Source organism: Schistocerca piceifrons, chromosome 3 (genome assembly GCF_021461385.2).
Source record: "Schistocerca piceifrons isolate TAMUIC-IGC-003096 chromosome 3, iqSchPice1.1, whole genome shotgun sequence".
Lineage (NCBI taxonomy): Eukaryota > Metazoa > Arthropoda > Insecta > Orthoptera > Acrididae > Schistocerca > Schistocerca piceifrons.
The window spans coordinates 391,436,478-391,453,841 of record NC_060140.1 but is presented as its reverse complement, the minus strand read 5'-3'; the positions used below and the strand labels follow the sequence as shown (position 1 = coordinate 391,453,841).

The 17,364-nt window shown below is 42.4% G+C and overlaps 1 protein-coding gene across 1 annotated transcript in view; it reads left to right on the top strand.

Annotated features, from left to right (window-relative positions):
- Nucleotides 1–667: 667 nt before the first annotated feature.
- The window catches only part of LOC124789692 (solute carrier family 22 member 7-like), an 89,263-nt gene continuing 72,566 nt past the window's right edge, over nucleotides 668–17,364 (top strand). Inside the window, exon 1 of the mRNA XM_047257134.1 lies at nucleotides 668–715. Within this exon, the coding sequence (XP_047113090.1) occupies nucleotides 692–715 (24 nt within the window). The 5' untranslated portion in view covers nucleotides 668–691. The remainder of the gene's footprint in view (nucleotides 716–17,364) is intronic.

The following is a 17,364-nucleotide window of genomic DNA, read 5'->3' as shown; positions in this document are numbered from 1 at the left end:
ACATAGCTTGCTGTCGAGTACGAAAGTCAAAATATTTGTATACAAATTCTCAGAAAACAAAATGAAAGATATTGTTTACAAACAAGTATTGTGAATAGTTAGAATACGTCGTTATTTTTTGTCCCTTGTACTTTTACAAGTATTGTAAATAGTTAGAATATTTTTCAATAAAAATTTTTCAGCTCTTATACTTTAAAGAGTTTCCTTTTATTCCAACTACCATACGATCTCATATCAACTCCCTGAGCGAAGTAGGGTACCCCGGATAGTAGGTTCTATCTTGACATCTAATGAGAATGGCCACATAAATACAATCAGGATACAAAACCTAGAAAAATCCTGACGAAAAGCTTTACTTTTTTCCACTGTCAATGAGGTTCATGGACTGGAATCGAAACAAATCGCTGAAACACCTAACAAGAAGTGTGAACTCATAAACGTTAATTATCGTGTCATTCTTATCTAACCAGTATGCCAAGAATCTCTTGCGTGACTAAGCTGTCTCTTCCTCATTCTCTGACGGTGTCTTCTTGCCGGAAAACTGACGATTGCTGTCTTTCTTGTCAGCGCGAGTGCCATTTTGCACGACGGGCGCATTACGCTAAGCGCCGCCGATTTCTCTATCTCTCCAACGCACCAGTTCGTTTTAAGGCCACACATTGTCATTCAGAACTCCAGTCGGTTCACGGCAATGGTTCATGGAGGAGTCGAAGTGGTATGTTTTGCCTACACACATTTGAGTATTTTTCTCCAGTTCGAATGTAGGCTCTGGGCACTATGGGACTTACACCTATGGTCATCAGTCCCCTAGGACTTAGAACTACTTAAACCTAACTAACCTAAGGACATCACACAACACCCAGTCATCACGAGGCAGAGAAAATCCCCGACCCCGCCGGGAATCGAACCCGGGAACCCGGGCGTGGGAAGCGAGAACGCTACCGCACGACCACGAGCTGCGGACAGTTCGAATGTAATTTCTATGAATGCCTACAAATTTATTTCAGTTTAACAGATTTTGCTCTCTAACTGAAGCCTTCTTTTGTTGTTCCACAATTTTATTTGTCGTCTATTTTTTTACATATCAGATAAAGGGATTTCAAAATTTATAAGTTTTTGTAAGAACAAGTACTTCCAATTCGCTGCTCAGTAAAAGTGGCGCTCAGTGTTTTACTTGAGGCCTCAATACTACTGGATCCAACAATGCGCTCCCTAGGCAATGGTTATAGTCAGAGACCGGATTATATGCATTTGTATGTTGCATATGCATTTGCATATTTGGCTCCTTTTCACCGATTATTGCATATTTGAACAAAAAACTAGTCACGATGCAGATTTTCGCTCTACGTTTACAATATTTTAAAAATTTAGAAAGACTGTCTCCAGCTCCATCTAGCTGCGATGTCTCACAGGTTTACTTGTATACAGCTGAACGTCTTTACGACGTGTAGTATGTAACGTGTTGTGCGCCATGCCGCACGGAAAAAGAAACCTCGTTTCGTGTATAGCTGACCATCCTGGAACATTTACATGTGTCAGAATTGTTTTATACTGTCGAGTTTGCGAGAAAAACGTTACGTTCAAAACAAAGCATCAAATAGACCATCATGTCAAGAAAAGTCATCATTCCGCACGAATGCAGAAGAAAGGACCACGACAACAACTTCTGGCAATAGCAGGTTGCAGTAACAGGGATTTGTCCAAAGGTAGCCAAATAAGTCTGCTTCACATGGATATATACCTCTTCACAAACTTACAAACCCTACCCTCAAAGTTTTCCTACGCAACTATTGTTTGAACCAAAATATACCAGATGAATCAACATAGCGTAAAAATTATATACCGACAGTTTACGTAAATGTTCTGGAAGAAATACGCAATGAAGTCAAGGACAGCACTACCTGGATTTCAGTTGACGAAACTACAGACATTTGTGGCCGTTGCATTGCAAACTACAATGTTAGTACTTTAAAAGAAAAGCCTTCTTCTTCCTATTTAGCAGCCTGCAAAGAACTTGAAAAAGTAAATCATTCTACGATCGCCAGAGTTGTGAATGAGGGTATCAGAAAAATATTTCGAAAATCTTCTGCAGATGAAAGGGTGTTTGTGTTTATTTTAGATCTGCTCCCTATATGACCAAAGCAGAAAAACTCTCTGAGTATTTTATCCCAACTTGAATCATGTGACGTGGTTTGCTCATGGAGTACATCGCCTTGCTGAAGAAGTAGTTCCACTTTGTGAATGTAAATAAACCGATTTCATCCATAAAGAAAGTGTTTCTAAAGGCTCTTGCTCGCCTCAAGACCTACAAAGGAAAACTTCGAAATGTGCCTTTACCTCCCGAACCGGTAGTAACTCGTTGGGGTACGTGAGTCGAAACTGTGTTGTTTTACAATTAGCATTTCGAGGCCACTGGAGAGGTAGAAAACTACTTCGATAGTGCCAGAGGCTTTGGCAGTTTGCCAGTGCAAGGACGTTTTCAATTATTCCGGTACTAAAAAAGACATTGCTGTGCATTTTTTCCATGTACAAGTATTAAAAACCGTGAAACCCAAGGTTTGGCACTGAATGAATCTATTCAGTCAATGAATAAAATTATTCTAGAGAACTTCTCATTGCTGTATATATTCCCAAGAAAACATAAAGAAAATTTTGAAAATAATTTATACAATAAGCCAAGCTTTGAACCCTTGTGCCAAATTGATAGTTTTGTTAATGGGACACGTGAACATTTACCATAAACATTAACTGCCAACATAGCACTCAAATTCAAATAGTGCCCAGTTACCACAATTGACGTAGAACGATCCTTTTCTGCTTATAAAAATGTCTTGAGTGATCGAAGACACAATCTTACGACCGAACATTCGGAACAGTACTTGGTCGTTTATGTTTACAATAGTAGAAAAATGTAAAATAAATCGTAATGATGCTTTGGTCCAACAGTATTAATTAAAAGTTAATGCTGTTCAAACATATCGTGAGTTTATGTTGTTTCTTAGATAAAATATTTCGAAGTTTATGAGAGTGGCCCTCAGCGTGCGATATATCTCGCAGTTGGTCATGTACATATTGATTGTTTCGCTGCGACTCACTCACATCGCATCAGCTTATTACCAACAACAATGGAAAGGAAGGAACAATTCTTGCAAATTTTTAGAAAATAATCCCAGAAAGCCCCCCTTCCTATCCTCTACTAGAGAGTATTCAGAAAATGATATCAGCATTCTAAATGTACCGATTTTTCGCGTGGCAGGCGCTCTTCCTCGTAACTGATAAGCACAGATTCGACTCTGAGGCATAATGCACGCATTGACTATGATGTTTTTTTTATTATTTGATCTTGCATATTTCGATATTTTTCACGAATTTTTAAGCATTCTTCAACCATATTTGAATGCATATTTTAAGGGTTTTGTGATGCATATAACCCGGTCTCTAGTTATAATACATAAATGCTAGTAGGCCCCGCACTCCTAGAGTTCCGTATAATCTTGATTATATGTGTGAAACAATGAAAAGTCTTGGTAGAAATGTCAACAATGTAGGAAAAGGTAGATTGATGCTTACCGTAAAGAAGACACGTAAAGTTGCAGACAGACTCAATTACGAGGCACTTCCTTAAAGTTTCCGGTCATAGCCTTCCTCATCAGAAGAAAAACACACACCATTCATATATCAAGGAAGCACACGTCATTCACACATGACCGCCAACTCCGGCTTGAGCTGCCCGATAGTTCATCCAAGGAATCGAGAATCTCGAAGATTTTTTCTTCTTATCGATATCGATACTGGCAAGATATCGGTCCAGGGATCTTCAAGTCTTCCGAAAACGTTTTAATTCAAGTTTAAATTTTTTGTGTAATTTTTGAATTCGCTGTGTAATTTTTCATTAATGTTATTGATTCTGGAGTTAGATTAAAACGTTTGGCTAATTGGCAACTTCCGATGCGTTGACTTCGTCTGCTCTCGTCCCTGTTGCGATTGCTGGCACGATTTGACATAAGTCTCCAGAGAAGAAAACTGTAAAACAGGCCATACGATAGTGACCGTTACGTAAATATCGAACTGTTTTGCAGAATGCGTCAACTGGTGTTGTATGGGACATCGTTACCCCATCGCAACAGGTGAAGTTTAGTTCTGTATCAGGTAACAGTATTACTTTGATATGAAATATTACAGGTACTGAACGTGTTGTTAGCACTGACTGTCAGGGAACGTTTGGGTGTAGAATGAGTAGTTTGTAAACGAACCATGATGCTAGCGCCGTCGTGGCGTGGTAGTCGGCAGACCGTATTCCTATCAATGATAGATGGGAAGGACATCGTTCTCACAGCGACAAGGGTCTTAAGCGTAACCCAGCCCACAACTAAGAGCCACATGACAATCACCACAGCGGTTCCAAAGGTTTTTGAGGGGTTACGAATGGAAGTTTGTAATCGTACAAAAATATTTTTAACCGATATAATTGCGAATTAACGATTTTCGGGTTTCTTTCCTTTACCTTTCCTGTGAAATCTTGCTTTTTGGCAAATTTACTGATCGTAGGTCAACAGAAAGTACCCTATAGGTTTTAATGAGTCTACCCGTTCCTTAGAGACAGATAGACAGATGACAACGAAATAATCGTATATGGGATTCGTTTCTACTCACTGAGTCGCGGAACCATAAAAAAAGGATGGGTTTTTTAGCGTTTGAGGTAACAGCGGCAACAAGGCAATAGATATAAAGGGCAATTTTGAAATGGGAAGCCCTCCCAGCCTGTGCAATCACGGAATTAAAATCAGGTTAAACTGAAATCTGAGTCTAAAGCTGCGATCACAGTGCCACCAGTATTGGCGTATTTTGCCTACACCCGACATTGGCCGAACACGTCCACTCTTTTCAGATCAGTAATTGCGGGATCTGAGCGCAACCGACGTCAACTCAAGAACGTAGACTTCGGACGAAGATCGGTGGAAATCATATCCGTTTTCTTCAGTCGACGTCCCACCACGCAAATCTCGTATCGTGAGAAACTTTTAAGTTTTGTATAAGAAAGAAGGAGTTTCTTGCATCCTGTTATATAATAATAGGAATATGTCTCCGAACCTAAGGTCTGAAATCGCCACTTTATTGGAAATCACAAGTTTCGAGCAACATATTTTTTTTTAATTAATTGAACGTTATATTACATTACGCGTCTTCTATGGCTATCCAGCCATTTCAGCATCGTGTCTATACTTAAAATACAGTATGTCAAGCAGGATAAATGCGTAACAGAAGTTGTAGGCCTTGTTTATAACTTCAAAAAGTATGTGTTCAAGTGAAGAAAGTGGCACATGTGAATTCTGAAACTTAAAAGTTACTGTAGTGGATTTTTTTATTGTGGCAGGTGGGCATTAGCTGGCTACGAATTATAAGTACTAGCAACAGGTGTTTTTATGCCAGCAGAGCGGTGATTCCGTTGTATGAGGTGGTTAGCAAATGTGACTTATGTGGTTCCAATTTTCAGTGCTTTAGCTGTTAAGTCTTAATCCAATTTTCTTTTTGTCTTTTACATATACGTTGAATGACGGTCATTGAAAGTTAATGGACATATGTTTGTTTTGCTGATTTTATTTGAAGTTGCGCAGAGTGTTTGTAATCTTGCTCTACAGTGTCAACAAGAATCATTTATTGTTTTTTCTTTTCCTTTAATTCATTAACCAGACAGACAATTAATAGAGGAATAAGGGCAACGTCTTTTCAACTTGCACTGGGAAACAAGTCTCAGCACCAAGAAAGAACTGTGGGGCATAAACGAAACTCGGCAGGCGTTTTTCTACAACTGTAAGAATATGTTATTCAAATTTCACGCCAGTCGCGTAAGTGTGGCGCTAGTAACACAACTGTGAGAATACAAATCAGGTTTGCTTTGAATAGACACTGTAACGGTCGTGAGCGTTAGTTATCTTTCAGACTGGACATTGTGAGGTGACGTTAGATAAGAATGCCTTAAAGGCGACCAAGGCGCCATTATCAGCACCTCACTGAGTCTGAAAGAGGTCATATAATAAGGCTATGTCAAGCTGGATGTTTCCTCTGCGATACTACAGAAATATTTTGCAGGAATGTAGCCACTGTACATGATTGCTAGCAGTGCTTGTCTCGAGAATGTACGGGCGCAAGAAGACCGGGCTCCAGACGGCCAAGTGCCACTACGGAGAGGGAAGTCCATCGTGATTGCCGCATGGCTCTGGCGCATCGTACTGCATCTGTAGCACCAATTTGAGCAGTAGATGGCACCACAGTGACACAACCAACTGTCACAAAACGGTTACTTGAAAGCTCCGAGCCAGACGCCCTATAGCGCGCATTCCGCTGTCACCAAACCGTCGCCATTAACGACTGGAGTGGTGTCAAGCGAGAGCTCTGTCACGGTGTCAGTGATTGCGGTGTGTTAGTCAGTAGCAGGCCAGTTGAGGGCCTGCATCCAGCATGTCTGCGTGTTAGACGCACTGGACATACACCTGGAGTTATGGTCTGGGTGACAATTTCGGATGACAGCAGGAGCACTCTCCTGGTTATTCCACGCACCCAGACTGCAAATTTGTACGTGAACCTGGTGATTTGACACTCTTCCCTGCCATTCATGAACACCAACCAAGGGGTGTTTTCCAACAAGATAACGGTCGCCCACATACCGCTGTTCAACTGTGTGTGAAATCTTATGGAACTTAACTTCTGAGGTCATCAGTCCCTAAGCTTACACACTACTTAACTTAAATTATCCTAAGGACAAACACACTCACCCATGCCCGAGGGAGGACTCGAACCTCCGCCGGGATCAGCCACACAGTCCAGGACTGCAGCGCCTCAGACCGCTCGGCTAATCCCGCGCGGCATACCGCTGTTGTAACCTGACGTTCTCTACAGAGTGTCGACATGTAGCCTTGCTCTGTTGGATCGGCATATCTGTCGTCGATGGATAACTCCAGCGTCATCCCCAGACGCATTAACGGATCCTGTATTGCCCAAGTGCATCAGGCATGGAACTCCATCCCCCAGGCTAACAACCAGCACCTGTACAACCCAACGCTTGCATGTTTACATGCCTATATTCAGCGTTCTGGCGGTTACTCAGGTGATTAAAGTACCAGCATTTCACATTTGCGATGGCTTATCAAGCCCTTACCTTAACCTGTGATTTTGCAATGTGAATCACTTAAATACACTACTGGCCATTACAATTGCTACATCACGAAGATGACGTGCTACAGATTCCAAATTTAACCGACCAGAAGAAGATGCTGTGATATGCAAATGATTAGCTTTTCAGAGCATTCACACAACGTTGGCGCCGGTGGCGTCCCTACAACGTGCTGACATGAGGAAAGTTTCCAACCGATTGCTCATACACAAACAGCAGTTGACCGGCGTTGCCTGGTGAAACGCTGTTGTGATGCCTCGTGTAAGGAGGAGAAATGCGTCCCATCACGTTTCCGGCTTTGATAAAGGTCGGATTGTAGCCTATCGCGATTGCGGATTATCGTATCGCGATATTGCTGCTCGCGTTGGTCGAGATCCAATGACTGTTAGCAGTATATGAAATCGGTGGGTTCAGGAGTGTAATAATGAACGCCGTCCTGGATCCCAACGGTCTCATATCACTAGCAGTCGAGATGACAGGCATCTTATTTGCATGTCTCTAACGGATCGTGCAGCCACGTCTCGATCCCTGAGTCAACAGATGGCGACCTTTGCAAGACAACAACCATCTGCACGAACAGTTCGACGACGTTTGCAGCAGCATGGACTATCAGCTCGGAGACCATGGCTGCGGTTACCCTTGACTCTGCATCACAGACAGGAGCGCCTGCGACGGTGTACTCAACGACGTACCTGGGCGCACGAATGGCACAACGTCATTTTTTCGGTTGAATCCAAGTTCTGTTTACAGCATCATGATGGTCGCATCCGTGTTTGGCGACATCGCGGTGAACGCACATTGGAAGCGTGTATTCGTCATCGCCGTACTGGCGTATCACCTGGCGTGATGGTATGGGGTGCCATTGGTTACACGTCTCGATCACCTCTTGTTTCCATTGACGGCACTTTGAACAGTGGACGTTACATTTCAGATGTGTTACGACCCGTGGCTCTACCCATCATTCGATCCCTTCGAAACACTACATTTCAGCAGGATAATGCACGACCGCATGTTACAGCTCCTGTACGGGCCTTTCTGGATTCAGGAAATGTTCGACTGCTGCCCTGGCCAGCACATTATCCAGATCTCTCACCAATTGAAAACGTCTGGTCAATGGTGGTCGAGCAACTGGCTCATCACAACACACCAGTCACTACTCTTGATGAACTGTGGTATCGCGTTGAAGCTGCATGAGCAGCTGTACCTGTACACGCCATCTAAGCTCTGTTTCACTTAGTGGCCTGTCGTATCGCGGCCGTTATTACGGCCACAGGTGGTTGTTCTGGGTACTGGTTTCTCAGGATCTATGCACCCAAATTGCGTGAAAATGTAATCACATGCCAGTTCTAGTATAATAATTTGTCCAATGAATACCCGTTTATCGACTGCATTTCTTCTTGGTGTAGCAATTTTAATGGCCAGTAGTGTATGTTACCTAGACAAATGTACTCCCGAAGTTTCATTATTCTGCATTAATTATGTTTTGGATTTGCGGTTTTTTTCCGTCAGAGTATTTTCGTGAAACTTGCTGATTATTCAAGTAGCTAAGGAAAGAAACTCCAGTACTCGGCAAGTCCATGGCGAGACAGAGGTGATCTAACTCTAATCTCCTTGCTGTCGGCAAAAACTGGCGAAGGATATAGGACGTACTGTGACGAAATTGTCGGACGACGTTATCTGGAGATCTTTGGTGGCGTCGTCTTTGCCACGGTGATTACAGCTTAAGAACAGGATCTGATTCCTCTCCTCTAAACTGTAGCTGCAGAACATTGCCCACTGCAGCATCTTACTCGTAGCGAATAGATTTAGGTGTATTTGATCGTCCTGGGCAGGATGTGCGAACTATTAGATTAAGATTTCTGTGTACGGTATTTTTGGATGGGAGCCCCTTCCTGGGAATTAGGCCTCCTGGTACAATGCTTCTCATTTGGCACCCTGTCGGCAAATTGCGCGTCGATCATGATCTGGCTCACAAAGTCCTGGGTTCCATTACCGCCTGATCGCGGATTTCCTCCATTAGGAACTGTCTGTGTGTTTATGTCTGTGTGCGGGGGTCTGCGTGTCTGCCAACCGCAAGACCACGAACAGTATTCGTATGTAATAACACTTCCAATTTCAGGTAACTGTGTGAAATTATACGAGAAAAGAGCTACCATTTTTGCTGTAATGACCCTAGAAACGCAATATTACCACTCTAATGTTTTAGGAGTAGTAAGAATGCGACAGTAGTACCAGGCCAGTGTGGTACCGCCGTCGTATTTATTCCCGAGGACAGATGAGGGGTGGGTGGTGCCGTCCGCTGCTGGCGAGGGGAACACGGTAAGTGCCGTAGCCCGATTTCCCAGAAACTTTTCTTGGTGAAAGAGGGCTCAAAATAAAAGAACACGTGTCTCGTATTATCCGAGTGTTTCTGGGAAAACTGCCGTCAATTTTTCGTCGTATTTTATGTGCCTTTTAGATCGCAGTCACTTCACCCGAAATGGTTGCACGGTGATTGGGGGCGCAGCTTCCTACCTTTGCGCACCGTGTACTCGCGTTCGAAACCCGGTTATTAGTTTCATTTTATTACTTTTTTCTTTCGTTTATATACCCTTGTTCGTAGAAGATTATGTAAACGAACATTTGTTATCAAATCAGACGATACAAGGTCGTCAAATTAATTATAAAATTAAACCTGCGTTCCGCGAGAAGTGTCATGCTTTTAATATATAATATACGGGTATGTGTGTGTGGTATTTCTCAAGACTTACAATCTTTTTAAATTATCGTAACCTTATATTTAATTGTTATAGCGCTTTTCTTGTTTCGCCATTTTTCCCATCACTGTAATGCTTTCTTCTGCCAGCGGCCTTACCGCAGTGATAACACCGGTTCCCGTCAGATCGTCAAAGATAACTCTTACCATTTTTATGTTCATTTTTCACTAACATTTGGTGCATTCCCTTGCATGATAATGATCGTAGAAGCATTCGAAACGTAGAAACTCCAAAGACCACGATCATAGCGCGAAGAAATGTCTTTAACATTGCTGAAGATTTTACGCGTAGGCAATAATTTAGCGGTAAACCATGCATAATGAATCATTTTACCGGAAATTAACGTTTGCGACTCATTATGAATCGAGAAACACTACAGGAACTTCACTGAAAACAGTTTCAAATAATTTACTCGGTCATTTACTGCTTTTTCTTTTTTGTTACTTCATGCACCAGACAGACAATTAGTAGACGAATAAGATAATGCCTTTTCAACATGCACTGGAAAACAAAAAATGTTCAAATGTGTGTGAAATCTTATGGGACTTAACTGCCAAGGTCAGCAGTTCCTCAGCTTACTCACTACTTAACCTAAATTATCCTAAGGACAAACACACACACCCATGCCCGAGGGAGGACTCGAACCTCCGCCGGGACCAGCCGCACAGCCCATGACTGCAGCGCTTTAGACCGCTCGGCTAATCCCGCGCGGCACACAGGAAAACATTCGTCTAGTAATTTTATACGAACGTGAGTAGATAAATGAAAAACAAAAAACAATAATATATGTAATAATTGTGTTTCGAACACGGCTGAAAATGTAGTAGTCCCGACGCTGCCTCCTGTCACCAACCAGAAGCTTTATTACGATATCATTTTTACAAAAACCGGTCTTGGCAGCGGAGTGATTGACGGCAAGAGCATGAGATGACATGGCACTCACGTGACATACGGAGTTTTTCAATTGGCCATGCCGACAGGAGTGCTTTCTTTCCATTCCTTCGGCTCATTAGTGTAATATATACGGTACCATCATCGTTCCTCCCCATGCATTAGCTAATAATCAGTATGTGAGATTTGATTCTATCGTAGGGGGTCATGAAACAAGGGTTATAAAATTTCGAAATTCTTTCCATATTACGTTTCCAGTACAGTGTTATGAGCATTGTGCGGACTCCTGCAATATCTTCTTTAATGGTCATGGTTTGATTCTGTCCAGTATGTCAGTTACTTGCTGCTTCATGTAACTCCTCTCTTCACCGTGAAGGAAAATGATGAGAAATGTGTCTTGTAAACTCAATAAGCGTACGCGGTTTGACAACTGTCTGCCTCTGGGCCGCAATGAAAGCTGATGTCTGCAAACGGTCGACGTACTGGACGAGCGAGTAGGTCGTCAAGTGATATGAAGTGCGTTAACGCGACGTTTTTAAGGTCCCGATACGCGTTGCTGGGGTAGACCCATCATTTAGGCCTGAAGATACCGTAGCAAGACCGGCGGCGGGAACGAGCGTTGGCGTGCGACTGGTGTGCACGGTCCGCTACCACTGGTCCGGCTGCCGGAGAACGCAACTTGGCGCGTGTGGGACGAGACGATCGAACTGAAACTCCGCGATTTAGATGCCAGCCAACCGCGGGTGGGGAGCAATGCATTAATGACGTGTCGTTATAAGCTAAAGGTTGCAGTTTAGATGGAAACTACACATTCATTCGCCTGCGTCCCTCTCTTAGATAAACTGATCTTTATGGGTTTTATGTTACAGCCCGAATGGATGATGTCACTTCTAACCAAAAGAATGCAGAAAGTAGTATTTAGTAATTCAGCCAATGTGGTCCGCGGACATTACGCTGGCTGAGGAGAAATGACGTGTGGGATTTCACAAGGCTCAATGTTATATACGGTATTGTTCCTCATATGTGTAAACGATTTTCCGTCTAATATATAACAAGTAGAATTAGTTCTTATTGCAAAAGACACTAGTATTGTAAACCAATCAAATAGAGAGAAACAGTATAAATGATAGACAAGGTTCTTAAAAGTGTCATTGACTGGTTTCCTCCGAATGGTGCCACTCCCAGTTTTAAAAAAGGCACAACGTATTCCGTTCTGCGCATCAAGAGTTACTACACCAATGTTAAGTGTAACACGTGGTGAGGAAATAATAAACAGGGCACAATTTGAAAATTCCTATGTGTGCATGTTGTTGGGAATTTAAATTGGGAAAAAGCGCTTTTTGGAACTTCACCCACATTTGCACTTACAAGGGAACCTCCCCATCGCACCCCCCTCAGATTTAGTTATAAGTTGGCACAGTGGATAGGCCTTGAAAAACTGAACACAGATCAATCGAGAAAACAGGAAGAAGTTGTGTGGAACTACGAAAAAAAAAGCAAATTATACAAACTGAGTAGTCCATGCTACGATATGTAACATTAAGGACAGTACTACCCTAGTACCACCGTGGTCGTGTGGTTAGCGTGAGCAGCTGTGGAACCAGAGGTCTTTGGTTCGAATCTTCCCTCGAGTGAAAACTTTAATTTTTTTTTCAGACAATTATCAAAGTTCAGGCACACACACACACACACACACAATCAACTTCGTTCTCCAAAATTCCAGGACATGTTCAGATTTGCTTGGACATATGCAGGATTTGACGGTCTACACACGGAAAAATTTGAAAACGTTAAAAACATATGTTTTGACAGAGCACAGGGAAAACTGTGCGACTGTTGCAGTCATTTGTTGCAGTTTATGTGACAAACCCTTATGTTTTCATCACTTTTTTGGGAGCGATTATCGCATCCACAAGAAAAACTAAATCGGGCAAGGTAGAAGAATCTTTTTACCTATTCGCCAAGTGTACAAGTTAGGTGGGTCGACAACATATTCCTGTCATGTGACGCACATGCCGTCACCAGTGTCGTATAGAATATATCAGACGTGTTTTCCTGAGGAGGAATCGGTTGATTTATGACCTTGCGATCAAATGTTTTCGGTTCTCATTGGAGAGGCACATCCTTTCGTCTACTAATCGCACGGTTTTGCGGTGCGGTCGCAAAACACAGACACTAAACTTATTACAGTAAACAAAGACGTCAATGAACGAACGGACAGATCATAACTGCGAGGGAGGACTTGAACCAAGGATCTCTTATTCCACTGCTGCTCACGCTAACCACGGGACCACGGCGCTCCTGATCGCACATTCTCCTTGATGTTGTATATGTTGCACATAGACTACTCAGTTTGTATATTTTGCTTATTTTTTTCATAGTCCCACACAACTTCTTCCTGTTTTCTTGATTGATCTGTGTTCAGTTTTTCAAGGCCTATCCACTCTGCCAACTTATAACTAAATCTGAGGGGGGTGCGATGGGGAGGTTCCCTTGTTAGAATCACAGCAAAGCTTGGGAAAGACAAATAAGTAAGGTGATGTATTTTGCATATTTTCATTTAATATTTTGCGGTGGAATAATGTTCTGGGGTAACACATCTATAAGCAAGAAAGTTTTCATTGCTCAGAAACGCACTGTAAGAGCAACATTTGATGCTCACCCACGATAATCTTATAGACATCTGTTTAAGGAGTTACGCATTTTGACTACTACTTAGCATTATATTTACTCCGTCATGAAATTTGTCGTAGGTAGCCCACTACAGTTCAAGGGGAACAATGATGTGCAAAATTACAATACAAGAAGAAAAGAATTACATTCGTTACGCCACTCTAAGTTTGTGGTTAACACAAAAAGGGGTGCACAGTGCTGCAACCAAACCTTTTGGTCACTTACCCAGTGATATGAAATTGCTGACAGACAGCAAAGTAAAATCTGAAAATAAACTGAAAAAGTTTTTCCTTGACAGATCCTTCTGTTCCCGCAGAATAATTTATTTTTCGTTGCAATGTGTAAAAAGTGGTGAGTATGAATTATTAACTCACATATGCGTGTCTTTATTTTTTCCATTTGCAAATGGCCACCTTATAGGTATCTGGTTATCTTCCATTCGGAAGAAAATGTGACTGACGCCCGAACAACACGGACTGACATGCATTGAAAATAGAATATAGTGCATTGAGAATGGCTAGCCACTAGCCGAAATCTGGATATGCATAATAAAATCTAGAAATGGACGACTGACTGCTGCACTCTATAATTTATAAACCTTGTAGTTATATTTACAAAATAATTTGTGATGTGAGTATAAAATGATTTCTTTCACCTCGCTAAGATTTATCACACAAATGATTCAGTGAACATGAAACTAACCAAGTAACTAAGTAAATATATCAGCAAAAGAGGCACCATATTTATGAAAACTAGCCAGATATGTGCATACGCTGATGACATTGCTATAGTAAGAAGAAATACCAATATACTCCAGAAACATACCAGGCAATGGAAACAGAAGCCTTAATAATTGGCTTCATAGTAAATGAAAACAAAACCAAATATATGATAATGTCACAATCTGAGACCAGAAGAACCCCTAAAAACCTAAACACCAATGGGAAATGCTTCAAAGGAGTGTCCTCTTCTAGCTTCTTGGAAGCCCTAATAACAAATGATAACAGTATTGGAAAGACTATAAGGGAAAGAATACAAGCAGGAAGCAGAGCTTACTTTGCAAATATGCAACTTTTCAAAAATAGCCTTGTTACAAGGAAAACTGAACTGCTAATATATAATTCCCTAGTCCCCCAGTTATCACATACTGGTCAGAGGTACGGACGTTGACTGAACGAGATAAAAATGCACTAAGAGCCATTGAGCGGAAAATACTACACAAAATCTATGGGCCAGTAAGGGAGGAAGAAGGCTGGAGAATACGCTACAATGCCAAATTACAAGAGTTAATACAAGGCAGGGACATAGTAAAATTTGTGAAATCACAGCCAATACGATGGCTAGGACACTTGGAGAGAATGGCAGGGGATAGAATTCCAAAGAAAATGATGAAAGCTGTGATACATTAAGTTAGGCTAAAAGGGAGACCTAGAAGAAGATGGATCGACGAGGTAACAATGGATATCACCAGTACGGGAGTCCGGAGGTGGAAAAGAGCAGCAAATAGCCGAGAAGTGTGGAGGAAGATTGTTGAAGAAGCCAAGGCTCACCAAGGGCTGTAGCGCTACTGAAGAAGAAGAAGAAGAAGTAACTAAGTAACAACCATTCATTATCGCAAATTTCTCCAGTTCCTTCACATCATTACAGCAACATCTATTACGCTTCTCCTAGCTTGAGCAGTTCACAATCCACCACACAGCAAAAAGCACACCAGACAAACTCAGTATGTTCAGACTCTTCTCACCCTAACTTAAACCTATACTATTGTCGTAACGAACAGCAACAAAGAGTCAGTAATGTACTTTTCACGTCTACGTCTGCGTACAATGATTTTACCTATTTCATATTTGTCTTTATTTATAACCAGCTGAGTACCCGATGTTATTCGGATACGTATTTACTTCCACCTACTATTTGCTCACTGCCCACCTCCTCCACTGCCCTGACCATCTCTTTCGCCCCCACTTTCTGTGCATGTCCTCCTACACCTCTCCCGTCCAACTGCTCGTTACCCCTACTCTCTGCACTTATCTCCCCATCCCAATAGGAGGCTTGTGGTTTTTACGCCCCAGTAATTCTTTCCAGATCGTAACTAACATGTGCACCAAATTCGACGTAGGATGAGCTTTCTACCCTTGGCTTTGCCCACGTGCGCACAAGTCAAATATGTTTCACAGATGCTTAACATATTTCACACGTATTTGTACAAATACTCGGTGGTCGTAATTAAACGTTTCCTATTTGACACGTTATAACACGGAAATTAGTTACCATACGAGTACTGAACTTGGTAACATTAATTTCGAGCACATGGGAAGAGAAATAATGCGGAATCGAGGGGCTCAGTATGGTGCTCATCAGTTTCCATAAGATTCCGAAAGTGAAGGATTGCATTCTGCACAGCAGATCGAAGCATGTCCAGAAATATGCTGGCTACCTCTCTTGATATGCTGCGCTTCAGATCAGCGCATGTGTGAATATTCGAATGGTAATCACTGTCCTTCAGGTAGCTCCACAACCCGAAATCACATGGAGCAGGTGATCGTGCCAGCCAAGCATTTGGAAACTATCGGCTGATAATTCGATCGTTTCCAAGTGTGTTTCGGAGAAGCAGGTGAACTTCGCGAGCGATGTGCAACGGGGCCCTATCTGGCATGAAGACTGTTGAGTTCAGTGCGTCTCTCTCCTGTAGAGTGGGTCTGCTATCCTGCGTATCGCAGCAACGCTGGCCAGTCACACTGCAAGTATTTGGTCCTTGAGCACTAAACTGCTTAAAAAAGATTGGGCCAATGATGAAGCTGTCCACACTCGGCAGTTCTGTATGTACACCGCACGCGTCAGAAAAAAATGAGCTTCGTCTATCCGTAGGATGGTCCGGGCCAGCCTTCGTTAAATTCAACCCTGGCGAGAAGAGTCTACACGACGTTGTGGGTCCTGTGGTGCAAGCTTCTGTACGATATGGATCTTGTATGGTTACCATTTGAGAACAGTTCGAAGCATCTTCCATACAGTGGACCACCGGGTATTCAACTGTACACAGCACGCGCACTGCCTGACGATCGGGAATTGCGCGTGGCGTTGCCTGCCATGACAACAGGAATTCCATCAACCACTTGTGATGCAAGCGGTCGTCGGCCTCTTCCTGGAGCGACGCCCAGTCCTCCAGTTGATTCGTGTGCCGTTAAATGATATATTTTTCCCGGTATATATTTTTCTAGGTACATTCAGTGGCATATGAAGCTACTGCCTGCGAAGTGTGTAGTGAACAGAGGTTTCAGTAAGTAAGTAATAAATTAAAACGTCGTGCACAGTACTTGCGTCCTATCTCCTAAACTAGGTGTCATACAATGATATATTTTTCTAGGTACATTCAGAGGCACATGTGGATACCGTCTGCGAAATTTCTTGCAAATAGTGTTAGTGGCAAAGCAGTAACCTATCTCAAAGTCAATCATGATGCGCGAGTTTTCACGCATCTCAGTGTTTATAACATATCGCCTGAACTATGTGTCGCACAATGATTTAATTTTGCTGCTACAATTAGTGGTACTCGTGAATACTGTTTGCAAAATGTGTCACAAATGCATTTAGCAGTAAAGAAGAAATAAATTTAAACGTCGTCCCTCAAACGGCAGTTTCACTGCGTGAACAGCGAAAATGTACTAAAGGCTAAGCTTGTTTTCGTTTCATGCTACTGTGGAGGCTGCCAACGAGACAAAATCTGGCAAAGATTTAGTTTGTTGCAAATCACTAAGTGCTATGATTCTCAAATACTGGGTGAATTAAGTCTGGGTGTTCGCGTATTGTGGGCTATGCTGCTGTTTTACTCCCACCCCATCCCTTTGATAGGTAGGTCTTTCCAGACAGTAGGTG